The sequence below is a fragment of the Poecilia formosa genome, unplaced genomic scaffold, assembly GCF_000485575.1.
Source record: "Poecilia formosa unplaced genomic scaffold, Poecilia_formosa-5.1.2 Scaffold49, whole genome shotgun sequence".
Classification (NCBI taxonomy): domain Eukaryota; kingdom Metazoa; phylum Chordata; class Actinopteri; order Cyprinodontiformes; family Poeciliidae; genus Poecilia; species Poecilia formosa.
The window spans coordinates 957,121-977,992 of NW_006799988.1; the positions used below are offsets into that span (position 1 = coordinate 957,121).

The 20,872-nt window shown below is 39.7% G+C and overlaps 1 protein-coding gene across 1 annotated transcript in view; it reads right to left on the reverse strand.

Moving 5' to 3' along the window:
- Positions 1–20,872, reverse strand: part of col6a1 (collagen, type VI, alpha 1) — a 34,725-nt gene that overhangs the window by 8,531 nt on the left and 5,322 nt on the right. The window contains exons 5-26 of the mRNA XM_007552530.2: positions 18,461–18,574; positions 18,356–18,376; positions 17,893–17,913; positions 17,758–17,802; positions 17,623–17,676; positions 17,475–17,519; positions 15,419–15,445; positions 15,309–15,335; positions 15,165–15,209; positions 15,019–15,072; positions 13,642–13,704; positions 13,495–13,557; positions 13,360–13,413; positions 12,610–12,645; positions 12,458–12,520; positions 12,151–12,213; positions 10,067–10,129; positions 7,122–7,184; positions 6,992–7,042; positions 6,864–6,899; positions 6,685–6,747; positions 1,073–1,138 (exon numbers count right to left, since the gene is read on the reverse strand). Of these exons, the coding sequence (XP_007552592.1) occupies positions 1,073–1,138; positions 6,685–6,747; positions 6,864–6,899; positions 6,992–7,042; positions 7,122–7,184; positions 10,067–10,129; positions 12,151–12,213; positions 12,458–12,520; positions 12,610–12,645; positions 13,360–13,413; positions 13,495–13,557; positions 13,642–13,704; positions 15,019–15,072; positions 15,165–15,209; positions 15,309–15,335; positions 15,419–15,445; positions 17,475–17,519; positions 17,623–17,676; positions 17,758–17,802; positions 17,893–17,913; positions 18,356–18,376; positions 18,461–18,574 (1,137 nt within the window). The remainder of the gene's footprint in view (positions 1–1,072; positions 1,139–6,684; positions 6,748–6,863; positions 6,900–6,991; positions 7,043–7,121; positions 7,185–10,066; positions 10,130–12,150; positions 12,214–12,457; positions 12,521–12,609; positions 12,646–13,359; positions 13,414–13,494; positions 13,558–13,641; positions 13,705–15,018; positions 15,073–15,164; positions 15,210–15,308; positions 15,336–15,418; positions 15,446–17,474; positions 17,520–17,622; positions 17,677–17,757; positions 17,803–17,892; positions 17,914–18,355; positions 18,377–18,460; positions 18,575–20,872) is intronic.

The following is a 20,872-nucleotide window of genomic DNA, read 5'->3' on the forward strand; positions in this document are numbered from 1 at the left end:
AGCGGAGGTTTTACCAAGTAACAATTTGCTCAAAGGAAACCGTGTTATTAAGGGACAACACCCAGCCCGTATTGTCTTGAAAAAGACTACGGTTAAAAACGGCGGCTCACGTTGCGGTTCAGATCAAAAGTTTGTAAATGTTGAGAACAAGGAAATTTAATGCAGAAGAGGCAATTTAAAATTTAGCCAGATGGAAAAAATGTGTATATGTAAGCGCAATCAACAGGATGGAGTCACTGTGTGCCTCAAATCTGGAACAAACTTCCAGAAAACTGGAAAACAGCTGAAACACTGAGTTCCTTTAAATCACAACTAAAAACCCACCAGCTTGGAGTTGGTTTTGGGACATCGACCGACATATTTGAGGTGTATTGATGATTTTGACGATTGACAAAATGTCGCAAAATGTCACTGGTTTTGACAAATGGTGGCTGTATGATGTGTTTACGATGATTTTATGTTTTCATAATGATCTGCCTTGTGGCTGAAATGAGCTTCACAAATAAAGTTGATTGATTATTAATGAAAATAATACGATGGCATCACCATTTTATCGTTTTGGATCTCTGGTGATTTCTACACAAAATTTACAAATTTTCAACAGGCCCTGATGAATCGTGATATTTTCTAATGAGTATCAATGTTTTTAGAAGACCTTTACTTAGATGAAGAAGTGAACTAATTCATGTTTGGATAAATAAATTTATTTAGTTTTGATTTAAAACTTATCATTGTGAAAATTAAAATGTAAAACTTATTGTGAGGGATTAAACATCAATTTTATTAAGTATTAAATGCATAAAGTTAACAGTTTTTAAGTTAGGGATCGAAATTTGCATTTGTATTGTGAATGTAAAAACTGAATCTGTTAAGAGTGCATTTTAAATTTTCATTAGACTTCGGCATAACATGACAGATTGATTTCAGTCAATCACATAAATCAAAGATATTGTTTTACATTTTTAACATTGTGTATTAATGAATATATTGCCATTTTTTCCATGTCTGAATCAAGAAAGAAGACCCTCAACGAACGCTCATGCACACAGAACAGTGTTCAGCGTAATCTTACCGGATTCCCCTCAGGCCCTCGGTGACCTTTGGCCCCTTTGGGTCCAGGAGGCCCTAGCTCGTTGTTCTGTAACGAAAGAAAGAAAAAGAAAAACTTGACATCAATTCAAAAGATGACAGCGGATTTTTTTTTCTTCTCCAGTGAATGTAGTCTTGTTATGAACTGTTGCTAAAAAACAGTTGCAGTAATGTGAAACAGTTTTTAACGCAGGATGACAGTTTTGTTCCATAGATTTTTTTTCTCCTTTTTGCAGAAGATTGACCAGGATTATTTGATCATCTTCAGGATCATACAAAGTTCCACTTACTGCAGTCTTAAAGTTCAGCCAGCATGAAAACATGTTTCACTTTGACACAGTCAAAGCCACAGAAGAAAACCCAGAGGATTTAAAGACTACTCTGCTAAGAGTTTAACAAAAAGGCTGGATTTGATTCTGAAGACTAGTTGTTGAAATGAAATTAATCATGCAGGCTAAGAATTAGTCGTCGGTATTTATGCCACTATGAGGCGAAGAGATGCTCCTATAAGACAGGACGATCCGATAAAACATGATGTTTTACACAAATATAAAGAAGTGCCTTGAAAATGCATTCAGAGAACTATAATAAAAAACTGAATTGAGTCTCATCTTCTTTACAAAACAGCTTCATCTCAATCAGATCGGATGTTTCTAATTCTTCTGGCTGTATGTTCAGGCTCACTATCCTGAAAAAGAAATCTCATCCAAATACAACAAAATATGAGGCCGCAGCGTGATAATATATGGGAAATATTTCCCTGTTGTGTTAAAACTTTTACAAGGCGCTGCAGTGGGAAAAGTTGCCAAACAGCATAAAGACCAGCTTGTTTCACAGAGGATAATGCATTAATTTGGCTGCTTTAGCATTCAGTGGAACAAATTCAAATCGCACTGCAGCCGGGTCAGGCCGTCCAGAAAATGCTTTTTTCTTCCAGAAGAAAGTAATATAACAACATTTTTAGTTTGTTCTGCCAATCTGAAAACTGCAAAAGCGTTTCACGTAGAACAGCTGCAGGTGGAGGGACTAGTCAAATCATCTGCAGCTGCTGCAGCGGCTAATCTTTCTTTGTTTTTCTTTTTTTTTTGCTAAACTGCAACCAGAACAAAAAGCTCCAGATTTCTTCATCCCACATATTCGAACATTAAAGAAGAAATGTTGGTGTTTATGGTTTTACAAAAGAAGCCGGGAATTATGCAGCGAGGCACAAGTGCTAATCGAAAACAGATTGCCCCGTTGAATTTAAAATGGCTTCCAAGACTCCAAACATCTGCAGAGTTAACGCAGCTTGCAGTCTTTAAAGAGACACAGTCTGTTTGAAAGGTCCACTTTGCATGAAGTTGAATGTAGCCTTTTCATTTAGAGATTTGGTAAATGAGGGCTGGGAGTCTGTGCACTAAAGACCACCAAATTAACCAAATCCCCCAGTTCCTTTTCTGCAAAGTCACATAAATCGTTCCTGTTCTTTGATCTGTGCTAAACCCCTCCAGCCGCCCCCTCCGTGGTGGGGGGAGAACAGATCTGTTGCTCCACACTGCAACCATCAACTACAGCAGACAGATATGGGAAAGAGGAGACAGAGAAGATAATGTCGACCACCTGGCGACCAACCTGCGCGCACACAAACACACACACACACTCCGTAACGCGCATGAGCTTTGAACAGTAAAACGCAGGTCTTCACACATCACATGTGGTTTCAATCGCTGCAGATTGTGAACTTCAAACACGGCGATGTGAAGAACATGGGCTACATCATCCACAGCTACAAACAAACACACTTCCTGACCTCGATTTTGGTGACGTCACGCCTGCGGAACATGATCGGCTGCCTGGCAGACCTTCATCTATAAGCGTCTGCGGTCGGATTCGCAGCGAAGTACCCGTATAAAGAGCTCAGTAGATGTGCAGTTCCACCAGATGATTGTCAATTGCTGCTGGCTAGTCTGAAGGAGCCCAGTGGTACTCTGCAATGCGAAAACTCGTACACAGAAAATAGGCTGTGTTCTGTGAGAGCAAGCGTTTAGGCACCCCAGAATGGTTGCCATGGGAGATTAAAGGATTTCTCAAACTTGCATGAAAGAATCAAAGCAACACTCCAGATGTGTTTGATTTGGTAAAAACTGTTGATTTTGAGGTTGATTTTACATAATACTGCCCTTTCAATTCACTATAATTTGTAAAAGTATTTTATTTTTTATAAAGTTTTGTCACATGACAACCTCAAACTTTATTTTGTGTTTTAGATTTTTTTGTGACCGACCGACGCAAACAAGCGTAAAATTGTCATGTGGAAGTAAAATTGTGCATCGTTTTTAAAATTAACTCATTTATATTCAGCCTTTCTGAGCCAACAGTTTATAAGAACCATGTTTCACTGGAAGCTGGAGAACATTAATTCATTAAGTTTTGATTCTCAGTTGGATTTATGTCCGGACTTTCACTAGACCATTTTAACAAGTGCATATTTTTCAGTGGAAACACGGAAGCGTGTGGCAGCAACATGGTGAAATGTGGAAAAGTTCAAAGAACAGGGATGCTTCTATAAAGCATTGTACAAAGTGGCAGCAGAAGTATATCTTAAACTACCTCCTGAGCCCCCTTATTGTAGAGTGCACAGCTGTGAATAGTAGAATATCTTTTGGAAGAAGAAAACAATTGACTGAATGTAATTAGTTACAGTTTTCCTTTGAAAAAGATGAAAACACGGCCACCGCTGAGAATTCATTTGCAGGCTGACTAGGAAATCTGCAGCAGCAACAAAGAAACAAAGTATGTAGCTGAAGGGGCCAATTCATCATCACCACAATTACACTTTACTTTTGCTTTGTTGAAAGAGAAAAACTGTCAGCGCTCTGGTGTTTGAGCATTAAAGATACAGCAATTAAGCCTCGATGCACTGAAACAGACGACCCACTTCAACGGAGGCAAAAACCGCAGCTGATCTGATTGGAGCAAATATTGTTTTCAAAGAATACGAAATATTGCTTTTAGAATATTTTGGAGTGTGAAATATTCCATTATTGAAGTGTAAAAGCAAAAAGTATATATATATATAGAGGCACAAAATGAGACGACCTCATTCCAGCACATCATCAGAACAGATGAAGACCGGTTTGCTATCAGTCAAGAACAGATATGGTGAAATCATAATCCTCTTGTTTCAGCAGTAGCTAACTCCAAAGAGAGGCGTTCAGCAGCAGCCTTGAAAAGAATCCACAAAAATCTTTTTCTTGTCTGAGAAAATCTTCTGATTGTTTGGGACATCTGGGAAACCATCTGTTGAGAGAAGAAGAGATCCTGCGCGCTGCGGTAAATGTGAATCCTAATATGATCCATGTGTTAGGTTGCTCCCGATGCAAAGCAAAGAGTTTCCTTAGAATTCCCAAAGTAAAAGTTGCCATGAATAAAGATCAGTATGTCCTCAATATAAATCTCCTCCCAACAATCCAGACTCAGCATCTCGATGTTTGGAGAGCCGAAAGCAGAAAGTGATTTCACGGTGGTTGGAAAATCAAAACAAAAGTTACAAGATGTCACAAAGCAGGCGGATGACCCGAAGCAACAAACTGGATCACCGTAGGTCAGGAACCGGCTTAGAAGTTGATAACAGGCAAGAGAGATGAAACAGCTGACGAAGAGTTAAGACAGGAAACGTTGACTCCTCCCTTAAATTGGTTGTATTTAACTTTAACTAGAGAGTCGTGTACAGGATAGTAAGGGGAACTGAAAGGGCCATTTTGTTTCCATTAAACTAAAACCTCAACTTCAGAAAAACCTGACTTTCTTAGTCAAGCTGTTAAAATGATAAACTTATGTTAAGATGATGCACTTTATATCGTTTTACTTGTTTCCTGTTTTGTTTTTCATTTCTAGATATTTTAACATGTGGAAACAGACTGGATAAACTTTAGGCCTTTTTTTCCCCCTAACTGTTACTTGTTTAAAATACTTACAGTTCTTCCCGTTTTGTGTGATTCTGCAATAGCGGAAATTCATGGAAAATCAACAGATCCTCACTGTTTTTTGTGGCAATGCATAATTGTGAATTTATTGCAAATTTTCTGCAAAAATAGTCAAAAACATTGGCTTCAAGTGACTGTTAACTCCCACCTGTAGGTGGCAGTACTTCTTACTTCTACTACACTGCTGACTCAGCCTAGACCGTGAGCAATATGGCGACTAAGAACAATCGAGGTATTTAATATTTGGAAGGGGTTCAATGAGGAACATATATGAATAAATCAATAATTTGTAAAGAAGCACAACATTTTTTTTGTGATTTTTTTTTGATTGCAAAAAAAAGAAAATTACATAAACAATCTTGGAGAGACTGAAAGTGCATTAAACATTTTTTGCCACATTAGGGGGTTTCAGTATGAGTAGCAGGGGAGTGCACAGACATTTCAGAGGCTGGTGCTCAAGTTTAAAAAGGGACACAATGTGCAGCATAAATGTGAGATTTGCTACAGGCCACACAAAACACTGCAAAAAAAGAAAAACAAATCCGTCCAAAAAACATAAAAAAATATATATATTAGTGAACTCTTTTTGCAAGCGCCGCAAAAATTTGTTTGTCTTTTTCATTTGTAAAACACAAACCTAATCAGGCTAAACATCATGCTAGTTATGCCTATGACATTTGCAATTTCTGGTCTCATGAATAGTTGATTAAATGGGAAGAACTGATTTGCCTCATAACTTTTAAGATTGCTCAGAGTTTCTCCATCCATAGAAAAAATGGATGGAGAAGGATGCCTTCCTTTCTCGCAAACAAAAAAACGGAAAAAAATAAAATAAAATCAGCAGCGGACTGGTATTTACAAGGAGGAAGAGGTGACTTACAAGGAGAGCTCTCAAATCGGGACCAATGTAAACTGATGAAGTCCTGTAAATCTAAAGCTGACTTTGTGTGATTGTTGTAAATCACAGGGCGGAGCTACACTGATGTACAGATGAAAGAAAAACACAAACGTGGAAATGTTTACATGTCGCAACATTAAAACCTGGGATATGTAGTAATTTCAATGCAAACCCACTTGAGTTGAACGAGGGGTTGAAGCGTTGGAACATGTAAGCTGATTGATCCACACACACCCACACACACACACACACACACTCGGAAAGAAATGCAGACGCTCCATCGCCGCCGCTCATTTCCTGGTGTCCTTGACGACGGCGTATACACAGCTGCATCAGCTCACAGCCGTCGGCCCTATTGGCGCACAGATTCACACAAAAAGTGTCCAGTTGTTCCTAAAAAAAGGATTTCCAGCTGCAGAACAGAAGGGCCGTGTGGAAACAAGATGGATGGACATTGAAAATAACAAGAACTATGAAAACTATGAAAAAATGGCTGAAAAAACTATGAAAAAAGCTGAAGGCCAGGTGGCCTTCAGCTTTTTAAATACAAAGAAAAACAGCATTTGTTTATTTTCATTATATGTGATAAAGGAAGCTAACGAGGATTATTTATTTTCATAAATCAAGTAACACGACTCTCATCCTGCCAGCAACGGCGGCCAATGAGATAAAACGAGAGCCAGAGTGAAGAAAAAAAGTCCACAAAGGAAAAAAAGTATGAGGCTGACTCACATCTCGGCCTGAATCTCCAGGATCTCCATCGTCTCCTTTGGGTCCGGGAGTTCCCTTGGTACCCTGAAACAAATTTATGCGGAGGTCAGCTAAAACTCCTTCCTTAATCACAAACTACCACCATGTGGAATATGCTGTTGAAATATTCAGCTAAAACATGAATTCAAACGTCGACCCACCGGCTCGCCGGGGTCTCCACGGGGCCCAGGGTAACCCTACAAACAAACACAGAGAATCAGAAATGTTTATAACGTTCTCATTCGCATACCAGATGAGTGCTACGCAAAGTCAATGAGCAAAGTTTTACTTGGAAGCCATGACAGCCTTTAGTGCCATTTCCTCGTTCACCCGGGACTCCCTGAAATAAAGCAAACAGAAAACTTTCAAGATCCATGGCAGACGGTGGACGTTTAATCTCAATGTCTCCCCCGACTCACCCTCTCCCCTATTGGGCCTCTGTCCCCTGCTGCACCCTTGATTCCTCTCGGTCCTTTGGGCCCCTGGGAAATAAAAGCAAAGGTAGAGTGAAATCTAGATGTTAAAAATCTTGAGTACTTCTTGACATGTCTTCTCATCAGAGTGACATAAGGAAACTCTGTAGCACCGATGGGGTCTTCTTGTTTTAATCTTTAACCTGCTGCTTTTGTAGTGGAGAAACGTTTTGCGAAATTCAGAAACTGCAATCTGATAAACTTCCTGGCATGTAAGGCTGCGGGATAAGGAGTGTTGAGAGTTTGCAGCAAAAAAAAACTTAGCTTAGCTTAACTGGAGTTTTTATGTGTTAGCCTTAGCAACCGAGCTTTGACCGTTTCAGAAGGTATTCACGCTCTTTCACTTTTTCAACGTTTTGTGATGTTACGGACCGATCCTCAGAGCAGTCTGAGTGGAATTCTCTTAAAAATGATAGTCAAAGTGAGTCAGATTGCAGATGAGTAAGCTGTTTAGTTTACAATTGAGTCAGCTTAGTTCAAAAGGAAAAAGTGAAAACTTGTTCTCAGATGTGTGTTGACTTAGAAAAAAATCTTTTAATACCATTTAAAGGGGCAGTATTATGTATTTTCCAGGCACTTGGTGCCATTTTATAGCACAATCAAGTAACTATGTTAGCTTTAGTTGTTATATAGCAAACATGAAGAAATTTCATTTTCTAATTTGAACCTTGAAATTTGCGTCTCTGTTTCTTTAAGAAGCTTCTGCTCCTTCCGACACTGCCTTCAGAATGTCATCACAACATTTCTCTATTAAGCCACTGAAATTGTTCTTAGGAGTATTTCACCGAGATGTAGTTAGTATAATGCTGCTGCCGCTAGTCTGGAGGAGCTCAGTAGGGAAGGCACAGATGAGGCACAAGCTACACTTGGAGACTGCTATAGGAGGAGCTTTGTAGGAGTAAGTATTTAGACACCCCTGAATAGTTGCCACAGGAAGTTAAAGGATTTGAACGAATCAGAAGGAATAACATTATAACATGATGTAAAGCACAACAGCCTCAGGTTTTCTAGGGTTTGTGTCTACAAGTTTGGTAAACCATTTTCTCTTTTCCCCTGTGGCTCACAAGAAGCTCAATCAGGTTGGGGGGGTAGCGCAGATAGGCAGAGATTTTAGTTGTTCTTGGAACAGAGAACTCATTTCCTAAAGAAATGGACATCAGAACAAAGAGCAGAGAAATTTGTTTCTCCTTGTCCTTTTGACATTTTCCTACCGGATAGTCCGGTAGACTGGGTTCGATTAGGGACCAAAATTGCAACATTTGTTACATTTTCAGCTGGTGCGATTCGCTCCCACACTGCACTGAGCCGAAACGAACCAAACCCTTTGAAAAAGATGTTCACCTCCTCGCCTGTGGGGGCGCTGCACCAAGATCCACTGAAGGAAATGACACGAAAACCTCAGAAGACACTGAGCTCAAGGTCCTTCTTCACAAAATGTAGACACAAATGGAGCGGTGTCAGATTTAACCCTTGTGTGTGCGAGGACTGGGCAAACGTAGAGGACTATGGCAAATGATACAAGTTTTACGTGTGTGGGGTCGGTTGGACCCCATTTCTACATACAAGGGTTAAGCAGTTATAGGATTTCATAAAAGACCACAAGCCATTTCTCCCGCTAATGCCAGACTGTGACGTTAACAAAGCTAGAGTTTTATTGAAGCGGACTAACCAGGGCGGGTGTGAATGCACCCTTGGACACTTCAGAGCTTGCTACCATAAAGACGTGACTGGTAGAGTACATTAGCAATGATCGATCTTCTAATTGGTTTCCTATCTCCACTGTGGTCCTTCCTAAGTCTCCAGAGGATTCTTGGTCATCTCTCTGATCAAGGTCTTTCTTCCCTGATGACTCAGTTTGTCTGGTGGCCAGGTCTTGGGAGGTCCCTGGTGGTTCCAGACTTTTACTTCCAAGTAATGGGGAATAAATGGCTTTGTGGGATAATCAATGCTGCCAATTTTTCTGTGTTTTTCCGCAGGTTTGTGCTTCGATACAATCTGGGGGCTCTGCACACAATTCCCTTGATGACATTGCTTGATTTCTGCGCTCATGTACCCTTTCAGCTGCAAGACCTTATATAGACAAAAGTGCTCAATTCCAAGTCGTCCTCAGGCGGCTGGATTTGCTGTAGTGAATGAGCTGCAGAAGCATTTCAGTGCTGATCAGTGGAGTTGAGCTCAAAGTGTGAATATTTATATATCTATCATTTGGAAAATTTTAAATTCTTTTTAAATAAATTAACAAAAATCTGGGAAAACAAGATTTCATTTTGTTATTGTGGGTAGGTGAGTCAAGTAAGAGTAGCACCACTTAAATGTATTTTTACTCAAGTAAAAGAAGATATACAAGAAATTATTCAAGTAAGAGTAAAACAGTGCTAAAATAGTAAAAAGGCTACTGACGTATGGAGTAACTAACCAAGATATCAATCATTTAATATTTAAAGATTACATAACCTGACGGAAATTTTGGTATTTTAAAAGATCAAACTGAAAATAATTCATATAAATAATATAATTACAAAGTAAAATTAGGCAAAAGAAAACATTTTCCAAATCAATTTCTTTCAACACGACACTTCTGAAACCTTAACAAAAACTGCAGGTGTGTGTGTCTGTGTCTGGTAAATTTTCATTCAGTGAGTTTACTCACAGAGTATCCACAAATTTTACTCAAGTGAGAGTTGCAATACTTCTTAATAACCTCACAGCATCGTAAAAATACTTCTGAAAGTAGATGCTTTAAGTAAAATTACTGAAGTAAATGTGTAGATTATAAAACTATACTCAATAAATAATATACGAAATAATGTAGGTTAAAGCAGGCTCAGCCACGAGAAAGAAGAAGATGCGCCTTTTGTGTTTTCAAGAATTCAACAGTAAGCGAGACCCACCTCTGGTCCTGGTGGACCTTCATCTCCCCTGTAGCCAGGAGGGCCGCTTCTTCCTCGTTCACCCTGGAAACCACAGCGAAAACACTTAGCACATGAAAGACAGCTTAATTGTGTACAACAACGAGACGAGCTAACATAAAGATCCCACAGACCCGTTTCTCAGGAGAACATCTTGTTCATGTTGAGCAGATGTGTGGTTTTCGTAAATCCAAAAATAGCTACAAGAAACTAGCTGTTCATCTAAACTTCCCCGCGACTACAGCACAACCAGAGGAGAAATGAAAACGTCTTAAAGCAACGGGATTTGAGAAGTTAACCCATATTTATCTGGCACTCTAAACAAGATAGAAAAACTTCTGAGCACAAGTTGTGTTTACAACTGGAGGTAAAACGAAAAACCTCCAAAGAGCTTTTGGAGGTTTTTGGGGTCGCCATAGCAACGATTTGATGCCAACTCGTGCGTAGTGATGGCAGGATAAAGCATTTTCTGCCTTGCTAGCATACGCTTCTTAGATAGGACTAAAATTGAGCTTTTTGACGTCAACAAAAAATGAATCTTTGTTGAAAATGTTAGAGTACATTCAATACATTATTGTGTTACATTCAGTAACACAATAGCATCAGTTGTGGTTGACCTGCTGTGCTCAGTAATGACTAGGAGCATTGGCACATTTGTTTCTCTTTATTCAACTCAATTCAGTTCAATTAAAAAATACTTTATTTGGTGCAAAGGGGAAATTAAATGTCGCAACTCAAATAATGCAAAGTGTCTTGTGAATGGTGGTGCTGAGGCTCTCCAGTAGCAGCCAGTCTTGCAACAAATCTGTTTAGGCCTCTGATTCATTGGTTTCTGTATGAGAACCCCATGGTGACTCACAGCATGCTAACAGCTCTTGGCAGCAGAGCTGATATTCCACCATAGTATGGACTGCAGTTGTTGGCAACCACTGCTAATACACTTTATTCAACTCAATTCAATTAAATTTCATTAAAATCAATCGCTTTTGCCATTCCTCTTTAAATATCTGTCTGGCCGTTTGGTTAGAAATCCAGGCAGTGAGACGTTGGAATAATCAAACAATTCATGTTCTCTTTTGATTCCTAAAGTCTCCAGGATGAGGTGACTTTAGGAAAAAATTGTGGTTTTAATGTGGATACACTCCATATGTGATCTGGCTGTCACGGTAACAAACTTTGCTGGACGACAAATTGTCCCAGATGTTATTGAGATAAACAGTAACGTTGTTTTGAGACCATAACAAGTAACAAAATCCAAATGATATAACAATACAAGAAGACATTCTCAAAAGACTTAACACTGGAACTGGAAGACATTTTAAATATCCATAAAAAAAGGGCCAGTTGAGACCAAAGCACCAGACTGAAGACTTCTGCCATCCAATTTTTGGTAGAAAGAGAGAGAAAAGAGAAAAACACTAAATCACGCAAATGAAAATTATTGAGCTCGTTTTAATCTATCATGAGATTCATTGATTTATTACGACAGGCGTCAGCATTCAGTAGCGCTTGTGTTGTATCTTCAACACCAGGAATGTCCTGAATCAGAGCAGAAGCCAATTTGGGTGTGAACATAAATGCGGTTGCAGTTTTTCTTCTTTTTTTTTTATTCACAGCGGAGGAGGAGGCCAGCCCCTGCTACTCAGATGTTCCATGTTTTAAGACCATTCAGGTGCCAAGTAGTTACTGAGCTCCAATGAGGAAAGGAGGCCCAGAGAAAAGAGCCATTGAAGAGTTTCTGACATCACGGAAGTTACCACGGCTAATGCTGGTAATGTCTTATTATTATTACTCTGCCTGGTGCCTCATTAAGAAAACCGTAGTGAGAGTTTGGCTCGAGAAGGTGGAGAACTGAGTCAGAGGGGAAAGAGTGAGCGAGGAGATGAACACCGAGGATGGGAAACAGGAGGAGTGGGCATCAAACGTGTGAGCTCCAGCTCTACAGAGTAAGGAAGGAAACTACCTCCATTAAGCGGTGAAAAAAAATCTAACAAAAGAAAGAAATAGAGGGTGGCCCATCTAGGATGCATGTAACTTCTGTTTGTGCTTATTTTCGTGTGACTTACAGGCTCTCCGTTGGCACCGGTTGAGCCTTCTCTCCCCTGCTCTCCACGTGGTCCCGGGTCACCCTGGCAGGAAAGAGAACAACCTTAATAGACCTGAATGCAAACAAAACACATAGATCTGATCTTCACAAGATGCACCAGCAGGGAACTCTACAAACCCCTGTTCAGTAAAGGTCAGCCGCTCTTACTGTTGATTCGGCTCAGTGGCCGAACCGCGTTTGACAGGAATCTCTCAGAATTGACAAAAATCGATCTGGAACGTGCATGCTACTTTACCCGCCTCGTTATAGCCGCCATAGTAACTTACGGGTTCTCCTCTCGGGCCTCTATTTCCTCGAGAACCATCCTCCCCCTTCTCTCCGATTTGTCCCTGTGGAGGATTTCAAAGACGTTAGCGTAAACTCCAGAGTCCTCTGAAACGCAAACTCACGAGTTCACGTCAATAATAATTCTACTAACGCCTTCTCCATCAGCGCCATCCGGTCCGGGTGGTCCCTGAAAAACACAGAAATACAGGAAATTAACTGAATTTAAAGGACTTGAAGGCTGTGTTAGTGGGTGGGAGGAAGTAAGGCTATTGTAGGTAACTAATGAAATAACTAAAACTGGAATTGAGAAAAAAAATTTCATTAACTGAAATAAATAAAAACAACAGTTAATGTGGAAAAACTATAACTAACTGGGACTGTGTTTATCAAACTAACTAAAATAAACTGAAATTATAGATATTAATCTATTCTTCCCCTTGTCCTCTCGCACAAGCAGTTTACGTCAGCTGTTGGCAAATTACGGCATTAGCATAGCATAGCAAAGAGTGCTATGCTACGCTAGCAGCAAAGGCCATTCATGTCTATGGCATTTTGTGGACTGTGCTATGCTACGCTAGCCCACAAAATGGCGATGGCAAAAGTTGGGAGAAAACACCAGAGTCCGTTGGTTGTTCAACAATTTTTGAAAATCGTATCTTCTGTTGATCGACGTATAAATGATCACAATACAATACTCAACCTAAAAATTTACCAATTAGGAAAAAAACTAAAATGACTACTGTAACTTAAAAAAAAGCTAAAGTAAAACTAAACAGTTTAACTGATAAGAAATAAAAACGCAATAAAGCTAACTGAATGAAAAGCCACAACAACACTAGCTAGTTTTGCTAATGTAAAACCCAAAGCTATTATAGCCCTAGGAAGAAGTGATGTCACCTACGTCGTCACCGCGCTCTCCTTTGTCTCCAGGAGGTCCGGCGCCGCCCGGCTCGCCCTGTCACAGAGAATACGTTTGGATAAGTGTGACAGCGGCAGCTCGGTGTTTAGTCACGCTCCAGCGTTTCTCTGGACTCACCGGACGTCCCTGGGATCCGTAGTTTCCGGGTCGTCCCGGTTCGCCGTTTCTTCCTGGATCTCCCTAAAAGAGGAACCCGAGAGTCTTAAAAGTGACAACCTAAAAGTAATCTGGGACATTTATCATTGAGAAATAACCAGATCTCACTTTTTCCCCCTTTCTTCCGTAAGGACCAGGGTCCCCCTTCGGTCCAGGCTCTCCCTGCTGACCCTGGAGACGCAACAGCACAGAGACGGTTTCAGCGAGCGGCAGACAGAGCCTAAACGAGGTCGGGTCCGCTCCACTTGGATGATCATATAAGCTCATGTGCGAGTTTGTTTACAGCGAGACAGTATGGCTTCATTTATTCAGTCTGACAGCAGAAAATGTAAACAGAGCCGTGATCAAAGGGGCGAGGGCCTCCGCCCGTGTCGACCGTATGGGAGACAGACGCAAGGGACATTCCTGAACATGAAACTGTGGCTAGTAGCTAATCGGTAGACAAAGGGGAATTCGGGCGGATCCGGAAGCGGTTTGTCTGGATGTGTTTGTATTTGTGTACTTGCAGTCCTTCAAATCTCTTAGAATGAGGTCTGATCTACTGAAGGTTTCCAGCTCAACTTAATACTGATATCAGGGACGCACAGATCCACTTTTTCCACTTCCGATAGAGATATCGGAGGCGCAGTATCGACCGATACTGATCTAATACAGAAAAACAGAGCTGAATTGACTTAAAACATTTATTTTCTTTCTTTCTTTCTTTTTAAAACACAAACATGAATGTGTTGAATTATAAAATAATTTTATAACTCTGTACCAGTACAGCAAACTTAAATTTCACAAGCTTGGTTAAACATGTAAAACAAAAAACAAAAAAACAAAAAAAACAATAATTTGTTCAGTCAGTGCAATTAAGAGTGTAAAAGCCAATGTTATATTCTCTCCATGTTCAGATGAAAAATTAAACAGAGTTCAATGAGAAACTCAAAGCTTAGTTGTTGTTTTATGACCTAGCCCTGCTTTAACCCCTTTATTGTCACCCCAAAAACCTTACCATGTAAGGTTAAAGGTTAAACTTCAGTCCTGTTTATCTGCTGTGCTCCTAGAAAAACATCTGAATCCTTCAGGAAACAGCTGGATTTATACTGAGATCATAGTACTCTTTTGGTGGACTGTACTTAATAATTAGGTCATTTCTGGAGGTATTTCGTTCCTCTGAATTATACTTTGAGCTTCTAGAGTAAAATAACCCGAATACAAACGCACACCTTACTTTTCATATCTCAATCTCTGTATCATTTATCCTCCAATTCCTAATTATTAACCACAATCACAACTATTTTGAGCTTATCTTGATTTCAGAGATTTCAAAACCTTCGTTGGCCAACAACACCTAAGGGCTGCCGATGGTATTGGGAAATTCCTGCTTCTTCCCTATTGGCTACAATCCAAACCATATGGTACATGTGACTCGAATGCGATGAGAGAACAAGTCAAAACCATGGCAACAGGATTACTCTGGGGTCAAGTCATTAAACTCACATCTGATCCGGGAGCGCCTTTACAGCCGGGGAGGCCGGGGAAACCAGCTTCACCCTGATGAGAATGAAACCAGAAACACGTGCTGGAACGCAATCATCAAAGAAACGGGAAAAGGATGAGCGGCAGCGGCTTGTGCCCACTCCTACCTTACGCCCATCGATTCCATCCAGGCCTCTTTGGCCTTTGTCGCCCTGAAAAGGAAGAACAGACGGAAGAAATGGAAATCAGAATGAGTTTTATAGCTAGAAAACATCATCAGGTCAAAGGTAAGACCATCAGGATGAGCTTACCTTGAATCCTTTGTGGCCCCTCTCACCCTGCAGAAAAAAAACACCAAGAATCAGAACTGAGCATGCTCAGGATGTCGTAAAACGATGAGAGTCGTCATATGTGACCGTACCTTCTCTCCTTTTGGACCGCGGTCTCCCTACAAGCACAAAAACACACATCAGTGTTGCCACCATAACATCTTCTCCAAGTGTTGGCGTAAACATCCTGTAACTCATTAAATCAGAGACGTTAGCTCTTTTCAAAATGTAGTAATTAAATATGTAGTCATCAAATAAAACAGATCCGGACTACATTTCTTTGGAATAAAACCGGATTCAGATGTTACTGTCCTGGACTAGAAATGAAGTGCTTGATTTGGAGAATTTATGGTGCTACATATTAAAACACCACATCATCAAAGCAAATCTTTTCCTATGAAGAGCTGTCCAGTTACTGTTAGCATCTGTTATTATGGGCTACAGATATGAATATGGTTGCATGGTGCTTTAAGTTTTACAGTTTATCTAAGTTTGAAAGGATGTGGCTCCTGCTGAGCAGGGGCTGCAATACAAGCTGCAGCTTTCCTGTAAAAATATTATGAGACAGAATCAAAGATTTCTAAGGCTACTGTCATTAAGTCAATTTTCCCATTAGCTGCAGCTTTTTGGTTTGAGTAAACTTCTTCTATTTTTTTTTTTTTACCAACCAAACTTTTTAACCATCTTAGATTAATTTCAGAATTTAACTACAAAGTTTTCTTTGAGAAAGAACAAAGGTCAGATGTCATTTTGTTTCAGGGCAGAATAGTTCCTAAATTTAGAAATGGTCATATTCTAGTAAGGATTATTAATGTTTGGCTGGACTTATCTGACTTTTACTTTAGCCACAGCAAAACATTTTCTTTTATAGTGCAGAAGGGAGCATTTTCAATTCTTTTTGGGAGCACGGCCACCTTCATATTAGACGATCACAAAAACTGCGGTGTGATATTGGGTCGCATGCTGGGACATGAATTATCCCAGAATTTCAGCTTTTAATTATTTCTTGCACGGCCCGGGGGTTGTAGAGTACGGACTCGTCCCATATTCTACAGAATTTCAGCTTTTAGCTTAACAATATTAAAGTTGGTCCCAAGGCTTTCTCGTGGTTAAGTTACATTTTTACTGGTTTTTAATGAGTCTGGGCTGTGTTGGATCATATCTGGTTTAAAATCTAAAACACTTGGAACACACTGATCAAACTTAAAGTGGATAATTGTAGTCAAGACAGAGACTCCATACTCTTCTTTCCAATACTGGCAAACACAGACAGGAGCATTTTCAATTCTTTTTGGGAGCACGGCCACCTTTGAATTAGACAGCCATAAAAACTGTGGTATATCAAACCTGGACTGCAATACTCTACATATTACTTAACTCAAAAGTTTCATTTGCTAAACCTTGAGTCTGTCTTTAAAAACCAATAAGCGGATAATTATTTTTTCCACATATATTACCAAAATCTTGTCTCATCTCTGTCTTTTGGACCCAGTGTCATGCGGTATGAAGAGCTGGATGCACTTTTACACCCCTAATGTTAAATGTTTGTAATTACAGTAAATCTGACTATCGTGAACTGATTTATACTGGGACGTTACTGAACTGAAATGAAGTTGACCAGCTTAAATTTCCATGTAGCAAGCTGACGTTACCTTCATACATACACTGATTTGAGCCAAATAAAACGATCACTGTTGACATTCGGATGTCACAGGAAGTTAAAACTGAATATGATTACAGCAACTGTCAACAAGCAAATATTTTAATGCAAACTGTTAGTTGTACTTAGCTGTAACTTGACTCTGCTAATGCTAGCTGTTAGCCTAGTTAGCCTGTCTGATGCTGTCTGCAGTGGTTTCAATGACTTTTTCATGGCTTGTGTTGATTGCTGTTCCTTGTTTGCACAAGACCAAGAAAACACATCAATCTTTAGCTGTTTGCAAGTTTCTGAAGGTAAACACTGACTTCTTACTTTCATCTAGTTTCAGACAACAGAATTCGCCAAATCTACCAACAAGTCATTCATATAGATTCAGAAACTATGTAAAAAAAATTGGAAGAAATGGTGTTAAAATAAGAGTTTCTAAGGCTGATATCATAAAGCTAAAAGTGTTTATGTCGGGCTTAGAGCTCCTTCATGAACTTTACCTTCATCCCACTGTAACCAACTGGACCAGGATCACCAATGTTTCCCTGTGACAAAGATATACACAAATTACCTCATCTCATGGGGCCAAACAGATTCAGGAAAATGTGCTGACATCTCCCTCATCTGGCAGGCATGTTAGCGACTTACCACAGGGCCGATATCTCCTTTCTCTCCTGGCATTCCCGGTCGCCCCATCTCTCCCTGAAGAAGGAGAAAAAGTAATTGTGAGTTTTCATGTTTTATGCCTTCCACTGGCTTCCATTCTAATGACAGATGACCCACCTTGGCGCCAGTGTCCCCATCTGGTCCTTTTGGCCCACCAGGAGCCTGCAGTTATCAACAAAGATACTCGCTGAATACAACACAGAACAAAGATAAGAGTTCACATTGGGGAGAGACTAAAGCATGGATACTTACATTGCAGTCAAAGGAGCAGCACTGCAGAAAGAGAAGAGAAACGTGAAAACAGGAAGAGGCTGATAAACAACATTGGATGTCTACAATGTAACCGTCACTTTAAGGGAAGGAGAAAAGAAGCCAAAACAGTCGTTATCGCAGCCATCTTAATTAGCCTTTCAAAGTAATTTTGGCTTTATACACACTTCCTTAGCAACCATTCCCTGCTTCCTGTCAGGCTTGACTGGGTCCAGGCACTGACAAGAACCACCACAATCCTTAAATGTACTACTTTACCTCGCTGGCTGCAGAATGTATCAGGCAGATTTAAGCTAGCAAGCTAAAGGATGAACCTCAGGAGCTAGTCGTGTTTAGTGGCTGCCTGGTTTTAGACTACTACAATCTAAGACTATAGACACGAATGTTTAGCAATACTAAACATGAAGTACATTTCTACCACCAAGATGTCATCAGAGAAACATACCACATCCTTTGTCTCGTTTGTCTGTAAAGAAAAAGAAATAGAAATTGATCAGTTCGATGCAAATTCAACTTATTAAGGTAGGAAGTAATGAAAAAGAAAGCATACAATCATGTCGATGATGGTTCGGATAGTTTTCATCTTTGTTGATCTGGTTTCATCCGCAGCAGTGAAGTTCTGCCTGTAGGTCTGGTCTGTGGCGATGAGGGACAGTCTGGTGTCCTGGTGAGACCAAAACGAGAGAGACATTTATTTACCTTTACATCTGAACGAGCTGCTATAGCTGTACCTGTGATTGTAGAGTGACTGTAATGAGATGTTAGCTTCTATGTAGAAATGTTTACACAGCAGGAAGAAAGTTTGGAGACGGGATCAAATTTGTAGAAACTAGATAAAAATTTCACTAATGTACTTTGTTTGCACCAGTAAGATTTGGATTTGAAGTAGCCCTCAGAGAAGAATCCACATGACATACGTACAAAATACAAATAAATCAAACATCATTGCATTAGGGGAAATGGAGTAGATAATGCATATCATAGCTTTCCAACATATCGACAAATGTGTGCACTTTCATGTGTATCGACTGCCTGTATTCAATATTTGGAGGGATATTATAATTTAAGTGCCATACATGCAAATTCTACATGTTAACAAAACATTGAACCTGTTGGATGCAGTTTCTCTGCCTCCAAGGTCCACAATGGATGAATATTTTTAGCGGGTTAGTTTCTAAAGCTCACAAAAAAAACATGGGAACATTGTGGTGAAGAAAAAGAAATAAATAGTTAGAAAAATGTGTGCTAATTGTCCACTTAACAACATCTCTTTAACGCCACTCTACCAGAATCTGGAATAAATTTGCTAACTTTTTCACTGAGGAAAATTCTGAAAATTATACTATCTGACATAACATCAATATCAAGCCCCATTACCAATGTCATGCCCCATCAAGATCAATCTGGAGAAAATGACGCAATTCTACCGACTAAAGCAAAGAAAAGAACAACTAAAAGAAATTATAAATCCTTTCAGCTCCTCCTGTTGTCTTGCCATCATTCCTACGGCTTTAGTTAAGAAAGTTCTGCCCGTCGTTGCATCAGATTTGTTTCGGACAGAAATCTCTTCCATCGGTAACACTTTATTTGAAGGGGGGTGAATAAGACTGACATGACACTGTCATAAACACCTGTCATGAACATGAATAAGCCTAATAAGCCTCGGTAAATTATGACACTGTTAATACAAAGTTGACATTATTCAAAATGTCTTTGTTATGACAACTTGACATTAACCAATAAATCATTACTGATATAAATTTGTTATAAAAAGTATTACTGATTGCACTTTAAAAACTTTGTATTAAAAGTGTCATAATTTACCGAATGACGCTTTATGACAACAGTCATAAATATTCATGAAGGCTTATTCATGTTCATGACATGTGATATGTCATGACAGTCTTATTCACCCCCCTTCAAATAAAGTGTTACCCTTCCATTTTATGAGGTATTTCTCCCCAGGTTTTAAAAACAGCAGCTATCAAACCACTGGGAAAAAAAAATAAATAAATAAAATATCTGGATATCTGGACTGATCGCTACTGCAGAATTACAGGCATATCTTCAGTCTTCCATTCAACAATTACACAACTTTCTAACAAAGACCAACCGCTCTGACGTCTTTCAGTCTGGTTTCCGGGCTCACCGCGGTACTGAGACTGCCCTCATTAAAGTATTCAGGGACATCAACAAAAATGCAGACTGTAGAAGAACCACAGTGTTGGTTATGTTGGACCTCAGTGCAGCATTTGACACTGCTGACCACGACATACTACTGAAACGAATGGAGAGTCAGGTAGGACCCTCTGGTCCAATACTCAATTAGTTTGAATCTTACAAGAATTTTTTCATGTCAATATGTAACTTTTTATCAGAGCTGGCAGAACTCATACGTGGGTACCCCAAGGTTCAACACTGGGGCTCCTCTTATTTACTATCTACATGCTCCCGCTAGCTCAAATTATAAGATTAGTTAGCATAGTTATGCAGATGATGCACAACTACATTACAATCACCATGTTTTATGAACCCATTAAAGCAGTGAACAGTTGCTTACAAAGAAATCAATGTATGGATGTGAAATAACTTTCTCCAGCTGAACAAAAACAGAACTGAAGTTATTATTTTGAACCATTAGAGGAACGATCTAGAGTCAACACACAGCTTTAGTTATTACAACCATGAACTGCCGATCGTACCCAAAATCTGAGTGTGGTGATGGAATCAGACCTGAGCCTTCAGAGCCACATAAAGACAGTAACAAAGTCGGCCTTCTGTCACCTGAAGAACATCTCCAGGATTAAGGGACTAATGTCTCATCAAGATCTAGAGAAACTAATTGATGCGTTTACATTTAGCCGTATTCATTACTGGAACAGTGTCCTCACAGGTCTGCCTAAAACAACAAGCAGACGGCTGTAACTGATCCAGAAAGCGTTCTCGCTAAAACCAGGAAGAC